This window comes from Danaus plexippus, chromosome 11 (assembly GCF_018135715.1).
Source record: "Danaus plexippus chromosome 11, MEX_DaPlex, whole genome shotgun sequence".
Taxonomy (NCBI): Eukaryota; Metazoa; Arthropoda; class Insecta; order Lepidoptera; family Nymphalidae; genus Danaus; species Danaus plexippus.
This window is the reverse complement of record NC_083544.1, coordinates 5,563,592-5,581,231: the sequence shown is the minus strand read 5'-3', so window position 1 is coordinate 5,581,231 and position 17,640 is coordinate 5,563,592. Positions and strand designations below refer to the sequence as shown.

At 30.9% G+C, this 17,640-nt stretch overlaps 5 protein-coding genes and 1 long non-coding RNA gene across 8 annotated transcripts; 3 read left to right on the top strand and 3 right to left on the bottom strand.

The window, feature by feature from the left end:
• The first annotated feature begins 914 nt into the window (after nucleotides 1–914).
• Nucleotides 915–5,768, top strand: LOC116765915 (pancreatic triacylglycerol lipase-like). 2 transcript variants are annotated; one of them, XM_061522094.1, is made up of 15 exons: nucleotides 915–1,001; nucleotides 1,566–1,729; nucleotides 2,068–2,188; nucleotides 2,279–2,426; nucleotides 2,806–2,958; nucleotides 3,126–3,215; nucleotides 3,317–3,452; nucleotides 3,750–3,962; nucleotides 4,212–4,287; nucleotides 4,363–4,499; nucleotides 4,680–4,741; nucleotides 4,812–4,888; nucleotides 4,965–5,034; nucleotides 5,108–5,232; nucleotides 5,312–5,768. In XM_061522094.1, the coding sequence occupies exons 2-15, from the start codon at nucleotides 1,582–1,584 to the stop codon at nucleotides 5,415–5,417; spliced, it is 1,662 nt and encodes a 553-aa protein (XP_061378078.1). In that variant the 5' UTR covers nucleotides 915–1,001; nucleotides 1,566–1,581; the 3' UTR covers nucleotides 5,418–5,768. The 2 variants fall into 2 exon arrangements, with proteins under 2 accessions (XP_061378078.1, XP_061378077.1); XM_061522093.1 differs by having other exon boundaries at nucleotides 3,732–3,962.
• Nucleotides 5,769–6,093: 325 nt separating this feature from the next.
• LOC133319065 (protein PET117 homolog, mitochondrial) lies at nucleotides 6,094–6,833 on the top strand. Of its 2 annotated transcripts, none has more exons than XR_009752759.1 (2): nucleotides 6,094–6,313; nucleotides 6,632–6,833. XR_009752759.1 is itself a non-coding variant. In XM_061522065.1 (2 exons), exons 1-2 carry the CDS (start codon nucleotides 6,227–6,229, stop codon nucleotides 6,759–6,761), a joined length of 225 nt encoding a protein of 74 aa, XP_061378049.1. In that variant the 5' UTR covers nucleotides 6,107–6,226; the 3' UTR covers nucleotides 6,762–6,833. The 2 variants fall into 2 exon arrangements, 1 of the variants encoding a protein (XP_061378049.1); XM_061522065.1 differs by having other exon boundaries at nucleotides 6,107–6,321.
• On the bottom strand, nucleotides 6,771–7,557 carry LOC116765916 (large ribosomal subunit protein bL20m). Its single transcript, XM_032655557.2, has 2 exons — nucleotides 7,409–7,557; nucleotides 6,771–7,311 (listed from the first exon to the last, which is right to left on the bottom strand). Exon 2 carries the CDS (start codon nucleotides 7,308–7,310, stop codon nucleotides 6,834–6,836), a length of 477 nt encoding a protein of 158 aa, XP_032511448.1. The 5' UTR covers nucleotide 7,311; nucleotides 7,409–7,557; the 3' UTR covers nucleotides 6,771–6,833.
• A 2,856-nt stretch (nucleotides 7,558–10,413) lies between these two features.
• Nucleotides 10,414–12,505, bottom strand: LOC116765569 (peripherin-2-like). Its single transcript, XM_061522017.1, has 6 exons — nucleotides 12,269–12,505; nucleotides 12,069–12,195; nucleotides 11,376–11,589; nucleotides 11,172–11,299; nucleotides 10,828–10,981; nucleotides 10,414–10,728 (listed from the first exon to the last, which is right to left on the bottom strand). The coding sequence occupies exons 1-6, from the start codon at nucleotides 12,369–12,371 to the stop codon at nucleotides 10,534–10,536; spliced, it is 921 nt and encodes a 306-aa protein (XP_061378001.1). The 5' UTR covers nucleotides 12,372–12,505; the 3' UTR covers nucleotides 10,414–10,533.
• Nucleotides 12,506–12,521: 16 nt separating this feature from the next.
• Nucleotides 12,522–17,625, bottom strand: LOC116765566 (succinyl-CoA:3-ketoacid coenzyme A transferase 1, mitochondrial). Its single transcript, XM_032655079.2, has 9 exons — nucleotides 17,295–17,625; nucleotides 16,971–17,169; nucleotides 16,757–16,875; nucleotides 16,429–16,569; nucleotides 15,925–16,345; nucleotides 15,274–15,429; nucleotides 14,265–14,386; nucleotides 13,759–13,929; nucleotides 12,522–12,890 (listed from the first exon to the last, which is right to left on the bottom strand). Exons 1-9 carry the CDS (start codon nucleotides 17,364–17,366, stop codon nucleotides 12,738–12,740), a joined length of 1,554 nt encoding a protein of 517 aa, XP_032510970.2. The 5' UTR covers nucleotides 17,367–17,625; the 3' UTR covers nucleotides 12,522–12,737.
• On the top strand, nucleotides 12,886–14,390 carry LOC133319050 (uncharacterized). Its single transcript, XR_009752746.1, has 3 exons — nucleotides 12,886–13,042; nucleotides 13,294–13,945; nucleotides 14,267–14,390. It is a non-coding gene; the product is annotated as an uncharacterized LOC133319050 (long non-coding RNA).
• Nucleotides 17,626–17,640: the final 15 nt, after the last annotated feature.

The following is a 17,640-nucleotide window of genomic DNA, read 5'->3' as shown; positions in this document are numbered from 1 at the left end:
CTATTGTAATTTTTACAGTTGTATTACCATCGGTGCACTATAATAGTTATATCAGAGTCTTAATGTTGCATCACATAGGAAATGATTCTGTTGTCCGAGTTTTAGTGACGAAAAAAGGGTTTTCGGCCTGCAGTTAAGAATAATGTTTTACAATCTTCGCCTAGGCTGTCTTACGATCAAGTTTTGATAATAAAAGTGAAAGGTAACACAATAATTAAAGTAATCTCATCGCTTTTGATACAATAATTGGTACGAACCAACGATTTTAATCGACTGGACTTGTATTAAAGATATCGATTAAAAATTACCAAAATTATATTGTTTTAGAAAAATTTATCTATTAATAACGAAGTAGGCATATTTAAAATACTGTAAATAAAACACAAACTTTTATTACAGAGACTTTTATTTTTTCATTAAACTAAATAAGTACATTATAATAATAAGTCGATATTAACATAGCACTTTACACAAAAGTAATATTTAAGTGAAGTCGGAGGAGTTTCTTCAACGAAATATATTTTGAAGTGCTGAATTGTTTCAGACAAAGATCTTTTGTTGCACAGTGAAAGTTCAAAACATAATTTTAGTTACGACAATGACATACAAATGTCAACACCCTGAACGTGAGAATTCTCTACACCCTAGAATAGACGTCGGAAGAAAAAAATATCTGCAGAATCTTTTTTGTTCATACAACGCCATTGTTCGTTTGTCTTGCATGACAAAACGAGGAAAGTTGCGATTTTCATACAAAATAAATACATTCAAATATATGAATACTTTTTCCATGTATGCAGAAATAAGTCGAATATTTTTCATAATACCATGTTATGTTAAATACAATTTTCAGTAAGTCTTTTTTACTGTTGAAAATGTTGTTTCGTATTAAATCACTACATTTTTATCAACAGACTTTTCGAGATCAAAACCAGAAGTTTTTAATAGCAAGTATCACACGCAGAAGTGGAACTAAAAGTTCGAAAGAAATTTCAAATCACGTAAGTATATTACTTAATTATAAAAAAATAAAAATAGTATATGGCAAATTGAGAGTTTGTTACCAGACCAAAAAAATGGTTCGACGTTCTGTGTATAAAAAATGTGAATATTTTTTATTTACGAAAAAAATATATTGATTTATTTCTATGATCATATAAACATATATTTAAATTAATATACTTATTAACATAACAGCGGTATATTTTTAATTGGATAACCAATAGATATTAAAATAAATAATGATGAATGAAGTCTTACAAAACAAATTAAGTAGTTTCTGAGAAATTTATGAAATATGAAATATTAAGAAGCAATAACTGTTATAATAAAAAATAAATTTTCATAACTATTTATCTGCAATAAAAAAATATATCTTACAAGTCACGAACTATCCATCCTTTTAAATTTTTATATTTGTAGACTTCTTTCGGTATATTTTTTTACTGTACAAATCTGGATGATAAGTGATATTTAATAGAATTATTAAAAATCCGATTCTAATCTACATCTGGATTATTGAATTTAAAAGAGAAACATCCACGAGGATTTCATATTTTTTTCAGGTGTCGTGGACGTATTATGCGAAGGCTGTACTTGACAGATAGGCATCTTCGTGTAATGCTTTGGTGCATTCTGCTCGGACTCCAACCAGCTTTCGCTGGTATCCTTGACCCCTTCAACTGGGCGCGCTCCGATCGAATTGAGGTCAACATACCGTGGCTGCCATGTATGTTTATAAACCATAAAGTTTAGCACAGAAATAAATAAGTGGAGCATGAAGAGATTGGTGTCAAAGATGCTACTTGTGTCGTATTCATTACATACATCTACTACCAGTATATTAACAAAATGCAAAACACTTCCGCATCTAACTGGGTGATGAGCCAGCTAAAAATACCTCATTTTGTAAAAAAATAGTTTTGAAATAAAAACTTTTTTATTTCGTCATCGATACAAAATAAAACACAACACAATCTCAATCTCAGCAATAGTTCCTATTTAACTTTTTATTGTTTCATAACATTGCTTCAGTATTCGAATCGTCTTAACCGTCTTTTGTTTTAGTTGAAAATGAAACGAGGTGCTATGATGAATTGGGATGTCTGAACATAACCCGCAGCTGGTACCACTTGATACATCGACCGTTCAACGTGTTCCCACTTCCTAGAGTCGTTATTAACACCAGGCAAGATAATTTATTCATATATTAATTATTTATATGCTTAATTACAATTTGTATTATAAGAATATTGACATATTTTTTGATCAATTTCAGATTCATCCTATACACAAAGAAAAATCCAACAGACGGACAGTTGTTGAACGTAAATCTAAATAAGACAATAATAAAATCAAACTTCGATCCTAATCGACTAACTAAAATGATTATTCATGGATTCATAGACACGCCTCTCTCTAACTGGGTACGTTAAAATAATAGCTACGTTTTGTTTTTATATTACATCAACACGACTGCAAACCGTACACTAACCAACTTAAAAGGTTATCTCAAATTGTTCTATAATAATTTGCTCTTGCACGATGAAATTATTGTATTACATAATTTTGACCGGTCGCTTGTTAGTGGCAATAAAAAAAATTGTTCCAGTCGATTGCACGAAACTGAATTCACGTATTGTAACCACATTAGATATAAATATACCTAATTTGATATTACGTTATACAGCTTTTGTTTAATCGTCCGTTATTAAAGCGAGCCCGAGAAGTTAATTCATTACATAAATGATCAACTTGACAGGGTTATGAGTATTAATGGACGCTTTTTGTCATTCTTATTATTAGGTTAGTGAGATGAAAGATGAATTGGTAAAAGCGGATGATTTCAATGTGGTGGTAGTGGACTGGGCTGGTGGAAGCTTGCCGCTCTATACACAGGCCACCGCTAATACTAGATTAGTAGGTCTCGAAGTCGCCCATTTTGTGAACACACTCCAAGTAAGCCCTATCTTATGTATAACTTAATAATAATATCAAAATATATAGCATTACATAAAGAATCTTTACGCATCCGATTATAAAGTAAGAGTTCGGTAACAATAGTGTAAACCAATTCCCAGAGCACCTCAACAATATTAATATACTTATCTAACGTTATTCAACAGAAGGATCACGGATTGAATCCTTTGGATGTTCACATAATAGGACACTCTCTCGGCGCTCACACAGCCGGTTACGCCGGAGAGAGAATAAAGGTATGGGTTATTATAACTGAATCTTATTAATCAAGTTATATTCATAAACAATGACGTCCTTCGTCTTCATATTGTCTTTGATTTAGCCGTTTTAATTTTAGAACTTGGGAAGAATAACCGGTTTAGATCCCGCAGAGCCCTACTTTCAAGGAATGCCAACACATATAAGGCTTGATCCTACAGACGCGCAGCTCGTCGATGTCATACATACGGACGGAAAGAGCATTTTCCTTTTAGGTAAACCCTTGGATGTAATCACTTATATGGATTTCTCACTCTGTGCTTTTTAAAACTCACAATAATCTTCATTATCATTCTTTCACTTCATTAACAACATCAAAATGGTTACGCTTATTGCTGAACTTTCAATAATAAAATAACATTTTTCCTATATATGTATTATATGTAAATATTTCCGCCTCTCTGCTGGTTCGTGTCGTTTATACCTCGTATATATATCATATATTTATCGCTATTAACTAATTTAAAGACGTGTTTATTCCACGCGTGCGACAGACTTTGTATTTATGGCAGGATATGGAATGTCTCAACCGGTTGGTCATTTGGACTTTTATCCGAACAACGGAAAAGAACAACCGGGTTGCGATTTGACAGAGGGACCTTTGATACCACTGACATTGGTGAAGCAAGGTTTAGAGGAAGCTTCAAGAGTACTGGTAGCTTGCAATCATGTGCGAGCTATTAAACTCTTCACAGAATCAATCAATAGCAAATGTCCGTACATAGGTAAGGTTTCACAGTATAAACAATTTTTTTATGTCTCATATTTAAAATTCGATGTACCAAAGTAATTGGTATATCCTGAAATTTTCATGAATAAATATTTTTAGTAATAAAAAGTATTTTTCTTTTTTCAAGTTTTAAATTTTAACCGTATAATATACAAGTAGAAATCATAAAATGATTTCTACATGTATTTTTTTTTTTATTTCTTAAGTCTGGCTTTGTTATATGTATTGTCTAATCTTTGTGTAGGTCATCAATGTCCCTCTTATCAACACTTTATTAGCGGGAAGTGTTTCCACTGCGGTCATGGTTGTGCAATCATGGGGTTAGTATTTCAAAACTCATTTGAATTTCCGTTATCCCTATTAATTTATGTACGATTGTATCAATTTATTTATAGATTCCACGCTGATAGTTCTCCTGGTTTGATAACTAATAAAAACAATCAGACAGAAAACGAGGTATATCCTTCAGAAGAACAAGACACGATCGGTGCAAAATACTTCCTGAGTACTGGCAAGGAACAGCCCTTCTGTCGTGAGTATAGTCATATAAAACAATAGTAATTCTACACTACAATAACATAATATACGCGTACATTTGTAGAATGTTACCATAGTATGAAAATGGACTGAACAATAAAAAAAATACCAATATTTTCTTTCAAGAATATATAAGACTCTCGCTAGTATTCATTTAAATATTTTCTTTTTTCAGAACGTCATTACAAAATAGTTATACATTTGGCGAATCCTAAAGGAGCTGAATCATGGGTGCAGGTAAAAAACATAATATATATAGTAGTTTTCCCTCTTTTTAAATAGATTTTTAATCACTTTTTATTCTTAGGGCTTCCTAAAAGTTACTTTACAATCTGACAAAGGAGTTATTAGGGGAATGGACCTCACTCCATCTAATTATGTAAAGTATGTGATAAAGTAAATATTGTCTCTTAGAATTTCTTTTCAATTTCAAGGGACTAAATAAATTCCTACATTCCAGGTTAGAACATGGCACATCTTACACAATTGTTGTTACAAATCCTATGGATTTAGGTGGTAAAGTGAGAAAAGTATGTTCAGAAATATATGATGTCTTGTTTAATTTTATATTACAATTGGTTTTAAACATATTTTATATAACAGGTAGAGTTGTCATGGGAGTACGATATGAATGTACTGGAACCGCGATCTCTTTGTATTTTGTGGTGTAATGATCGACTCTACGTCAAGTCTGTTCTCGTAGACCAAATGGAACTACCAAGCAGAGGGTCAGTATTATAATTAACATAAGTCTCAAGCTTATTATTAACGTCGTAGCTACAATATATTATCCCGTATTTTTAACAGGAAAAGAAACGTAGACTTCAGCAGCAAATTATGTACACCGAAGCGAGAATTTGCTGAAATACCCAACCGAGGATCAGCAAGTTTCTACGATAGCTGTGGAAGATAGTGCCATATTTAGGTGTCACCCTGTGATTATTTTAGTTGGAACATTAGGCGATTCGCCTTTGGTTTGTTAAACTTGGTGTCTGAAAACAGAAAGGACATTTTTCATTCAGAATTAAATAATTCCAGTGTGTATAGTTATAGTGTAATTCCATTTCGTAGATAGGTGGAAAAATATTATAAATTATATAACAAATAAAAAAATATTTTTACGAAATTGTTCTGGACCAACGAATTATTTATTTAAAAAACAAAAAAATATATGCAATGTAAATGCTCTTAGCATTAATTAATAATTTAACGTTAATTTCATTTAATAAATTACGTAACGCTTATTTAAGAAATATTCTTATATGACAACATACATTTATATTCTGTAAATAGTTTCTTCTGTACATAATTTTTATATTTTGTTGACTTGTATAATAAACTATTAAAATATAGTTATTACATTTTAGAAGTTATTATTAAAATAATTCCTCTCATATTATGTCTATTATTAAAACCCCTTAATAATATTACTTCCAGTTATGAAACAAACTTATATACTTATTTTTATAGTTTTATTATGAAATTAATAGAAATGTATTAATTTATTTGTTTCAAGACACTAAAATTCTACAATAAATCTAAAAAGGCCAGTAAACACTATTGTTTAATCTGCGAAAACGTAATGAATTTGACATCAAAGTACAAGACTTGTCATTTTTAGACTGACATGAACTGTCAAATAGAAAAATTTATCGGAGAAAATTTTAACTTCAAAATATTGTCTTCTATTTTGAAGGATACTAACATAATGTTAATAAAATTATGTCGTCAATAACATCAAAGATTGTTCTAGGATTATCATGTGTTTTAACAGCCGCCACGGTAACCTATGTACATGTAAAACAACAGGTCGATAGGTATTATTTAATATTAATTTTATTATATTAATTTGTATTTATTTAATATAATTAACAACAGTTTTGTTCAGTACCTACAATTCAGAAATGTACATTTTCTTCTTTCTGTTTGATATTCGTTTAGTTTTAGCTCCTATTACGCCTTCCGTTAGTTAATGTAAAAGTTATGAAGTTTCAAACTTATTGAATTTTTATTGCTGTGGTATGCATAACTAAATTTTATGATGACTAGCTTTCAATGCTATTAAATTAGTAAAATAATGTTATTTGGCAGAATTAATGCAAATAATTAACATTATACTCATTTCAGGGACAAAATGCATGAAGGTGTTATAAAAGATGTAGAACGGCAGCAGAAAAGAAAAATTGAAAATCTTTATTTAATAGAAAAGCAAAATGAATTTGCAAAACAACTTAAAAGGGATTTAGAAAAATCATAAACTATGAGATCAATTGTTACTGTAATACTATTTATTATAAGTAAATTAATAAAATTACATTTGTTTTAATTACTACTTTTTTTCTTTAAGCCAAGCTTCTAACATTACATCTTTAAGATTTAAATTTACTCCTGTGGGTTGTTTCTTATCGAGGTAATCAATAAATCCATCAAGACGTAATTTTTCTTGGGCAACTGCAGCTAAACATTCAAAGGTTTTCGGTTCCCACACAGCGAGATCAGATAATGATTTATGATCCAACATAATGTTAGAGCGTTCTAATCCTTCCTTTAAGGTAAAAGAGGAAATGTTGTGTTGTTCGCAAGCAGCAGTGATACGAGTTCGCCATAAATCTTTCATATCTTCCTTCTTTAATTGACGTGCTTTACTTGCATAAGCCAAAGCTCGATGTACATTTCGGACTGCAACTGAATAGCAATTTCTACGTCTCCCAACGAAATGTGCCGCTAAACGGAATATTTTTCTTTTCCGCCAGAATTCATCTGGTCCGCGAGATCGCACTAAATTGACTACATTTAAGAAAACCATCCTGAAATAATATCATTATTTATATAAGAATTTCATTAAGAATCTGTAGTTTTCAAAATAGCGTCTCTAAAACACACGAACAAGCAAAAAATACCTACTTGAATAATTAAAGAATTCAATTATGTTTTAGAAATATCTATTTAAATGAAAATATGTATGTCCAATTTGGACAATAACATAACCTATTTCTTTTAAAACACACAGATATCAAAAATATAGAAAGCCCGTATAAAATGGTTCAGTTAGTATTATGTGTTGCCAGTAGCATTATTAAAATATTATTAATCATATTATTATAGATAATTTGAAATATATTTAAATAAATGTATAAGAATAATCAGTTTTTATTTTAAAAATTTTATCATAATTATTACTTTTTTCTTGTCTATCATTTGAATTAATAGGATTAAAAAGTTTTCTGACATGGTTTTAGTTGTAGTCTAAACTTATTCATCTCATTTATCATCGGAATAAATTTTGCAAAATTTGATTAAAATTACATTTAGTTTCTTTATATTTTTAAATAGAAAATATCTAATTCTTTAATTGTAACAATAGTAAATTTAAATCATGTAAAACGTACCCTGTCCCCGTCTTTTTCTTTTCTTATATCTTTTGGAATTAATGTATATAATGTCGCAATGTAGAATTAAAAACAGATAATAATGTAATTTATTTTCGATTTTCTAATATTTCAAGTATGTTCCTGCAGATATTATCATTTTTTTAATAAATCGGTAGAAATCAGCTTATTTACATATTTTTCTTTGTCGAGTTGGGATTCTGAATATAACGATTTATAGTTTTAAAATAGGAATCAAAATCACACCTCTGCGGAATATTTGTCTTAGTAGTACCTGCTTGTAAGCCTGGAAAATTTATCCGAACTGTTCCCACACAAATTAGTTACATTTAAAACATCCGTTATTACTACAATCGTAGTCAACAACTAAGGTAGTTTTTATTTTGATACTTTTTATTTCAATTGTTTACTTCATTACTTACTATTCATTTTACATTGTTATGTAGGTACGTATGGTTTTATTGCACTTCCACGCTATTTTCTGTAGAATATATTGTTTTTATTTTATTCATCACAATCAGCTATCTACTTTATCAAAATATTCTATACCCCCAGAGGTATTCTCATAGATATCGCCACCCAGAAATGAACCGCCTTTTACTTGATTTTAAACATATTTGTTTTTTTTTTTCTAAATATTGGCTAAAAAATATATAATAATATTTAGCTATATCCATAGAATCAGAAAAAGAAATATTTAGAAGCTTACCATAGAGCATTGAATGAGTTGCCCAACGAAAATTCCAAAAAATTTTAAGTTCTCTTAAATTTAATATTTGCTGTATAAAATAAACTTTTTATTGCATATTTTAACTTTTTTCAATAAATATACAAAATCCATTTTAGCCTTCGCTGACGATCTCACTATACTAAACACTGTTAAGTATTTAAGATGAAGTGGATAAATTCTGTGAGTTGACGGATGGATTGCGGACAAAAACAAATAAATGTCACTGTATGTGTCCCGGTAGGCGGAATACAAGATATACCACATAGGATTCGGGATTATCGTTGAAGGTAATAGCCTTTCAACGGTTACGGAAACTGCTCCTTTGAAATTTCTAGGTCCTAAGATTGAATATAGGTCGTACTCCATCCTTAGAACGAATAGTAGATAGCTTTTTGAACAGGGATCAGGGATCGCAATAATTTTGGGATGAATCTAAAATTAAGGCCATCGGAGCTCCTAAAACTAATCTATAAACACCTAAGAGTTTCCAAGAGACATATCCTGGGGAAATCCCGTGATGATGTCGTAACATCACTCCCAAAAGACAAAGATGTCCTAAAGGTAGGATCAAGACTTTAATTCCATAGACAGTATATATGATAGGAGTACAAAGTAACAGAGTAGGATTAGGATCAAGTAGGAAGGCCAAAGATACGGATATATTAAACACTAATTCGGCAAGAAGAGAATTATTATAATAAGATCCATGCACTCATTGCATGATTGATCGCCAGCGCAGCTAAAATTTTATTCCAATACCTTTCAGATGACTCTCTCAGATCAGAGTAATTTAGTACGATGGGATAAAAGGACCGAAAAAACTTACTATATCAGCAGAGAGGTAGTTGGAACTGCTAAGTATTTACTTGTAAGATATAGAGTACCCCAGGATAGCAGTCAATACTCGCGTCGTCACGATAGGGTTTGAGAAATGGCCCGTGAAGCTGTTTGTCTTTCGGTAGCAAAAGCGCAAAAAGAAATAACCACACACCAGCGATCAATACGTTTTGTGAGAGAAGGCACTAGGGCTACAAAATCAAACATATAACCTTACTCTATCATTAAAGCAACTTCGGATTGAACTATAATGATGGACACGTTTGAGAAGCAATATAAAATCCCAGCGAATATTTGTGCGTCAGCCTCCAGACATGACATTTTTATATTCGCAAATTTTAAAGCGCGTTATGCTAATAGAGCTCACGGTTCCTTGGGAAACGAACATCCCCAAAGAAGCCATCAAGGACAACAGCTATTGCGAGCTCACTAACGAACTTACGAAAAATAGGTTCGTAGTAAATTTGTACGCTGTAGAAGCGAGGGAGCGAGAGGTAAAACAGCCAAATTTCTCTACAACCTACTAAAAGACATGGGCCTGTCCAAAACTAGCATCAGTTCATTCTTGGAACGTGCGTCGAAGGCAGACCAGACGTCAGTAGGTTCGTTTCAAATTTGTTAAGGTAGAGAGAGAAGCTTGGACGGTGGAGATAGATAGGAGCCCCTTAAATCTACACCTGGGTCGCAAGTCCCAGGAACTGTTGAAACTCCTCTCCCTGCAACGCGATGGACCCGGCACCCGTAAGGTAAATCCATTGAATGCTGGGAAGTTTCTTCTCACAATCGGACAAAATAAGTCCAAAAGTCGTCATACAAGAGTTCTACAAAAGTTACATCACTTTAATTTACGTTTAACTTATCGTCTAATGTTTTTTTAGGTATAATGTAATTTACTGATTTTTTTTAACTATATTTAAAGTCACCGGACAAAAGATTTCAAAGAAAGGGGTATGTCATTTTTACAAAAAATTAAAGTTTCTTTTAATAAGCTTGTTACATTTACATTGAATGCATATAATCATATAAGACATTAAGTAATTATACATTTAGTAAAAGTATAAAAAAAAGACCCATTAATTTTCCCTTATACTTTTGTTCTGTCTTGAAGTTTCCAACTCATCGCTGTCATCTTCATACAATTGGTAGGACCCGCTTGATATTTCAAAGTTATCATTAACATTCATGATATTGTTTATATTTCCTCTCGAGGCGTCTCTGGTATCGTCTGGCTCATTCTTCTCTAACATTAAAATCCTCAACAGAAACGCCTGTCAAATAATGGGCCTTATCGAAATGTCGTAAAAAAGCATTGTATCGAATATAAGAATATAAAATAAATAAAGTCTGGATATTAAGGTTATACTAACTTCTAGAACAACGACAGTGACGAACAAAATAAGGTGTGCGTTCAAGGATATTAGAACAATACGGTACACGGAATATGCACACCCATTAGTATTTATCGAATAAGTCCCGAGCTCTTTCAAGTAATTTGAAACACAGGATCCGCTCTTACAACAGCTGTGATAAAAATTATTATGTTTGACGTATAAGTATTTCACAAATGAACTAGGAATTTATAATTATTAATGTAAAATTTTAAAATAGCGATTTATTGTAATAAATAATACGTAATTTTTAAATCTTCATAAATAAAATTACAATAAATTTGGGTAACCGATCGACAGATATAGCAACACTGTTTAGGTACCTATATGGCACACTGTCAATCTCTCTACGTGATGTAATCGTTTCACTACTCTCGCTTACAGAACTCCACTCAAAGTCACGGTCTCTGTCGTGCCATTCATGAGTAAACCAATCAGTATAAGAATTGAGCTGAAACATTAATATTTTCATTAAGATTGCCAGTAAAAAAAAATATTTATGAAACAGATAAAAATAATATTCATACTCCACAACAACCTAACCCCCATTGGATATGGTCAATGAAGTGTTTGCATTTTGGCACTGTTTTATAATTCTGCATACTGGTGTAAAGGCTGTTGTGGATAATGAGTTGACAGACGTAAATTCTCCGGATACATAAAACGACTCCAATGAGATTTATAATAATGATCCACACAATACATGTCCATAAACGACAACATATAACTTTCCCCGCAAACCTGAAAAAAGGAACCAATTCTCCTCGTTTAAATGTATAAGACGAGAGGTAAAATCCTATCATACACTGATTTACATACTACAGGTAGGTATTCCAAAAACCTTAAGTTGCTACAAATCAATTTTATTATATTTAAATTTCCATCTCATTTACCCGTGATCACGGGCGCTGAAAAGTAATCGAAACGTCGGGGGTATATTCGAAAATCTTAGTTTTATTTCAATGAATACTTGTAAAAATCTTAGATTCAAATATTTTTTTTTTGTTCTCATTTCAACCATACTGTAGATTAGTCTTTTTAAGCGTAAGTAAATAATTCGTTGAGGACCTTACGTACGATCCTTAAAATGCACATTTATTGATAAATGGCAAGGAGTGACAACAAATCTATTTATTTTAAGAAGTTTCACTCTTAAAACCTTTAATCGTCATTTTAATAAATATTATTTGTGTAAGTAATTAGCCTAAAATAATACATACACAATTTTTTGGCCAGTCGCTATAGAATAGACGATATAGACATTCGTAGGTACCATAAGTATACCCGAGAGTAGAACCACGGCGTTCACTAAGTCAGTGCCTGTTAAAACTAACATGTCACTGATATCTGAAACTCAAGACATTCAACATAGCATATATAATAAACGAAATAGGAAAATGTAAGGAAAATAAATACTCACAGAAAAATAAGAGCAGCGACCATATTATAAAAAATATTGATATGGACCAAAGCACCCACGACGCCCACACGATGTACGGACGATTTGGAGTTTGAGAGCTCATACTTAGTTACAATAAATATAAAATAGATACAATAAACATTATCTTATATTTAAACAAAAGTCCAACATGTCATATGACCACTTCAGATTCAGTTGATTTTTTACAACAATAAAACCTCATTGCTTAAGTCCAAACTTAAAAATACAACCCAAAGATATAAAATATTTATTGACATATCACTTATATTAAAATATTTCATTCTGGTATATATAAAAAAAATTTAATCAACAACAATACATACATTTGAAACTTATATATCAAATTTAAAATATAAAACATGAACACAATAATCATACATTTTAAGTAAATGATAACGGATGAAGACGTTAGATTTATTTATAAAAAAATAAAACCGTTTAAAAAAAATTATTCGGTGACTTTTGTGACGTCACCCATTATCTTGATATTATCAGATACATTGAATTCACAGCCCGTGCTCACGATAACATCCTCTATGGAGACGCCGTCAGCCAGTTCCGTCAAGATCAAACCTTTTTCCTTGTCGACATCGAAGACACACTAAAAAATAAAATATATTAATTAAATATGGTAATTAACAAAGAAATGTTGGGTTGGCATAAAAAATAACAATTATCGCATTTCGATTAAGACCAAGCTATAATCTACGCGATGATTAACTATTAGGAAATCATAACGACGAACAGATGGAGGTAATCTTCGATAACTATTACTGGAAGAACCATTTAATATGCAAGATTTCATAAACACATATATATATATGTATATATGTATATATATTACATAATCACCTAAACCTGTTTCTTATATAAAATGTTAATAAACTTTGTTATGCTCACAAATATCAAGGTCAAAATATATGATGGAATTATATTTATATATATATGATTAGAAAATATTAAATTACAGATGCAAAAATTTCAATGTTTTAAATATTTTTCAGGTCTTAAAATTGTATAAAGGAAATATTTTTGAAATATATTTTTTTGTCAAAGACAAACTTTTTTATAGCATAAGAAGTGATCTTTACATGAAATATAGTTGAGACTTAAACTAGTAATATGTGAACAATAATAATAATAGTGAAGGTAGGGTATAGCATTTATTAAAATAAAAAATTATCCTGTACTGGCCACACTGACAACTTTGTAAAATTAATATTGATCAAACTACATGGAAAACCCAAAACCGTAGCCTAAATTTCTATTGGACGCATCAACTATTTACAAGTGAATGTCCTGTCAACATCAAACGAGCCATTCTAAGATAAACAGGAACAAACAGACAGACGAAGAACATTTTACGCAGACAATATTTTAGTTTATGTATTAAGTGGCTATTCTAATAGCATGATCAACACCAATTTTATGTACTTGTATCTGTAAAATGAATAACTTGAATGTAATACCTTTTCAGTAATGATCATATCCACACAGTTCTTGCCGGTGAGTGGTAAAGTGCATTCCGGTAATATTTTGTGTGAGCCGTTCTTGGCCGCATGTTCCATTGTCACAACAACCTTGGTGCGAGGCGCTGATACCAGATCCATTGCGCCTCCCATACCTTTCACCATTTTACCCTGGAAATTTGAAAGAGTATGTATTGCAAAATACTATATAATATTTAATAATTATTATATAAGAATTTTTGATTGCTTAAATGGACATTTAATGTATGTATTAACTAAGGATAATCGTATTTAAATTTTGGTTTTTATTTCTCAATTTTCTGTAATTCTCATTGCTTATAATAAATATAAAACTCTTCTATAACTCTAGCTGTTTAGATAAAAGCATCAAAAGTACATTTTTTCAGGGCTACTAAATATATACTAAGGTTCCCTTACACTTTCACAGCAATGTGACAAACAGACGATTATTTTTCTTTGACATTAACTGACTGTATTCTACTCACAGGTATCATCCAATTAGCAAGGTCGCCGTATCTCGAGACCTGCATAGCACCCAGGACTGTGAGATCTATGTGACCACCACGGATCATAGCAAAACTATCATCTGATGAAAAGTATGAAGCGCCTGTAACATACATATGTCATATATAATATTCATATGTACTCTAATAATAATATTGTTGAATAAGTATTATATATAGAGTTTAAAATTAATAGCATCTTATTTTAAGCCATATATTATGTAACATATTTTAATTGAGTGAAACGAGTGGTCATTCGACCACGGAGATGATCTCGACCACCGGATGTCCAATCGGGTCGAGATTTTTCGTTTGAGAGTCCAGTTATCTAGGGTGGATTTTATCTAAAAAAATTAGATCGGACCAACAATTTCAATCTTAAGGACGGAATACGGAACCCATGTCCAGAAAAACTGAGCTTGCTTCACTCAACTTGCACTGAGAGCTCTCTTTTTTAACGAAGCAAGAAACAATGCGAAGGATCTCCAACACTTTTACTATATAAATATACATATGTTTATTTGTTATTCATAACATATTACGTGAATATTTATTTGAACACTGTCAATGGCCCACATATTACGCTATTAGAAGAACCCATTATCGACACACAGAATTCTAAGATTGTTATCAATAATGTAAACATTATTATCAATAATGTTGCTATGTCAATAATATATAGAAATTTTATATATGATAGCATAATTAATACGCAAACTTTTTTTTAGGTTAGTTTTACTAGAGACTTTGTCCCCGAGTACTTAAAAAATTTTTTCAAAGAGGTATATATAAAGTTTGTTCAAAAAATACATGTATAAAACAAACTACAGCAGAAATTTTCCATCAATGTCATATGACTTACAATTATTTTACCATGATCCCGGGAAACCAAATGTGATTCCAAGATAAATTATAGCTTATAGGTAATTCTGATGTCCCAGCTCAAGAACTGTAAAGTTTCATCATAATTAATATACTAGTATAGACTCACCAGGTAGAACAGTGACAGTTTCCTTGCCAGCATTAATTAAATCAGGGTCTACTTCATCTTCAGTTGGGAATGGACCAAGGCCAAGTATCCCATTCTCAGATTGTAATAAAACTTTAACATTCTTTGGGATATAGTTGCTGGCCAGCATTGGCATACCTGTAACATATGGAACACAACATTAAAATTTTTAAATATACAATAAAGAAATACAACAGATTTTTTTTTATAGTTGCTGGCCAGCATTGGCATACCTGTCATGGAACACAAGATTTAAAATATAAAATTAATAAAGAAATAAAAAGGATTTTTTTAATATATGTAGTTACAATTTTTTTTAAACACCCTTAACTTTAGGACTTGTTTGTTTATATCAGAATAAACCCTACTTACTTATTATGTTTACATTACTAAAGATTGATTTTTTGCTTATAATATAATATATAATATTTTTAATGTATATAAGTTCATATAAATACTCATTTATACTATTTATTTATAATAGCCAAGAATAAGATAAATTATTCAATGCTGTTAGTAGAATTAGAGGTGCAGATAAATGTTCAATTAATATGTCTATATTTGAGAATATTTTTTGCTTAGGATTAATTAAACACATGGCTTTTATTTATGTAATTACAATATGAAATCTACCTATTCCCAGGTTAGCAAACATTCCGTCCTTGAATTCCAAAGCTGCCCTCTTAATTATTCTCTCCCTCATCAGATCCGCTGGCCTTTTAGGCTTATCTTCTTTAGGTTTACTAATAGTTTTTCTTTCGATGCGTTTCTCATACTTTTCTCCAACTATAATCCTGTGCACATAAATAGACGGTACATGCACAAAATCTGGTTCAATTTCATCAACGATTTCTTCAACTTCCGCAATTGTTATCTTTGCAGCCTTACAAACAGCAGGATTAAAGTTACGTGCACTTTTTCTGAATACCAAGTTACCATGTCTATCGGCTTTCCAGGCTTTAACGAGTGCAAAATCACCAGTTATAGCTTCCTCCATAATGTAGTTAATGCCATTGAATTGTTGGACATGTCGTGGCTTACTTGGTATGTCTATCTAGAAATATATCTACATTATTATTGTTTATTCCATTTGCTTCCATTTTTGAATAACCTCTATTATTTTGTAGTCAGAATTACCTTTCCATCAGCTGTATACTTGATAGGGGCACCACCTTCATGTATTAATGTACCATACCCAGTGGGTGTAAAAAATGCAGGAATGCCAGCTCCGCCAGCCCTGATTCTCTCTGCTAATGTTCCTTGTGGTGTAAGTTCTACCTAAAGTCATTAAAAAAATCTCTCTTTGTTAAAATATTAATTTATTAATGACTTCAGTTAACTATTTTGTTTTTAAGTGTTCTAGCATCAAAAGTTTTAGTATCAGATTAATCCCAAATGATTCTGTTTTTTCCTATGATTTTCTTTAATGGAAACATAGAGGTTATTATAAATGAAATAAATTTACCTCCAACTCTCCGTTTAAGAATTGCCTTTCAAATTCAGCATTTTCGCCAACATAGGATGAAATCATCCTCTTCACTTGTTTCTTCTTCAGTAAGATACCCAAACCAAAATCTTCAACTCCTGAATAATTATATGTCTTATAAATATTCCAAATATACTATCACATATAGAAGAAAGTTTCAGTACACAAGTTTTTTTTTTTAATTAATACAAACCTGCATTATTAGAGACAACAGTAAGACCAGATACTGTTTTATTGTTGACTGCTTTAATTAGATTTTCAGGAATACCACACAGACCAAAACCACCTACAAGGATTTTGGAGCCATCTTTTATATCTTTTACAGCTTCATTTATATTGCTATATATTTTATTAGTTTCTGATGAGGTGCTATATGACGCACATGACAATATCTGTAAAAAATATTTAAATTGTACCCTTTTCAATATCTATCTTAAAAAGCATGTGACATGAAATAATATAATTTTTAATATAAACCTACAAAAAAGAAATATCAAGTAAATTACAGAAAACATACCTTAGCAGCGGTAAATATTTTAACTTTAGAAAACGATTTTAAAATAATAAACTTGTTAGCGGTAACAGCCATATTCAAAGTTGTGTATTTAGAATAAAATTTTATATATAATAAATATAAACAACTATCGCAAAAATGGATCCAAAATGTTTAATTGCCTCTTATAAACTTCTACGTAATATCACACAGAACAAATACGTTATCTCATTAAGAATAGTAGGTTTACCCTTCCATTCGAATAAAGTAAGATAAAACTGATACGTTATACCACTGATTATAATTTTAAATGTTTATATAAATATAACACGGAAAGTTGAAGCACAGTTCACATTGTGAATACAAGGTC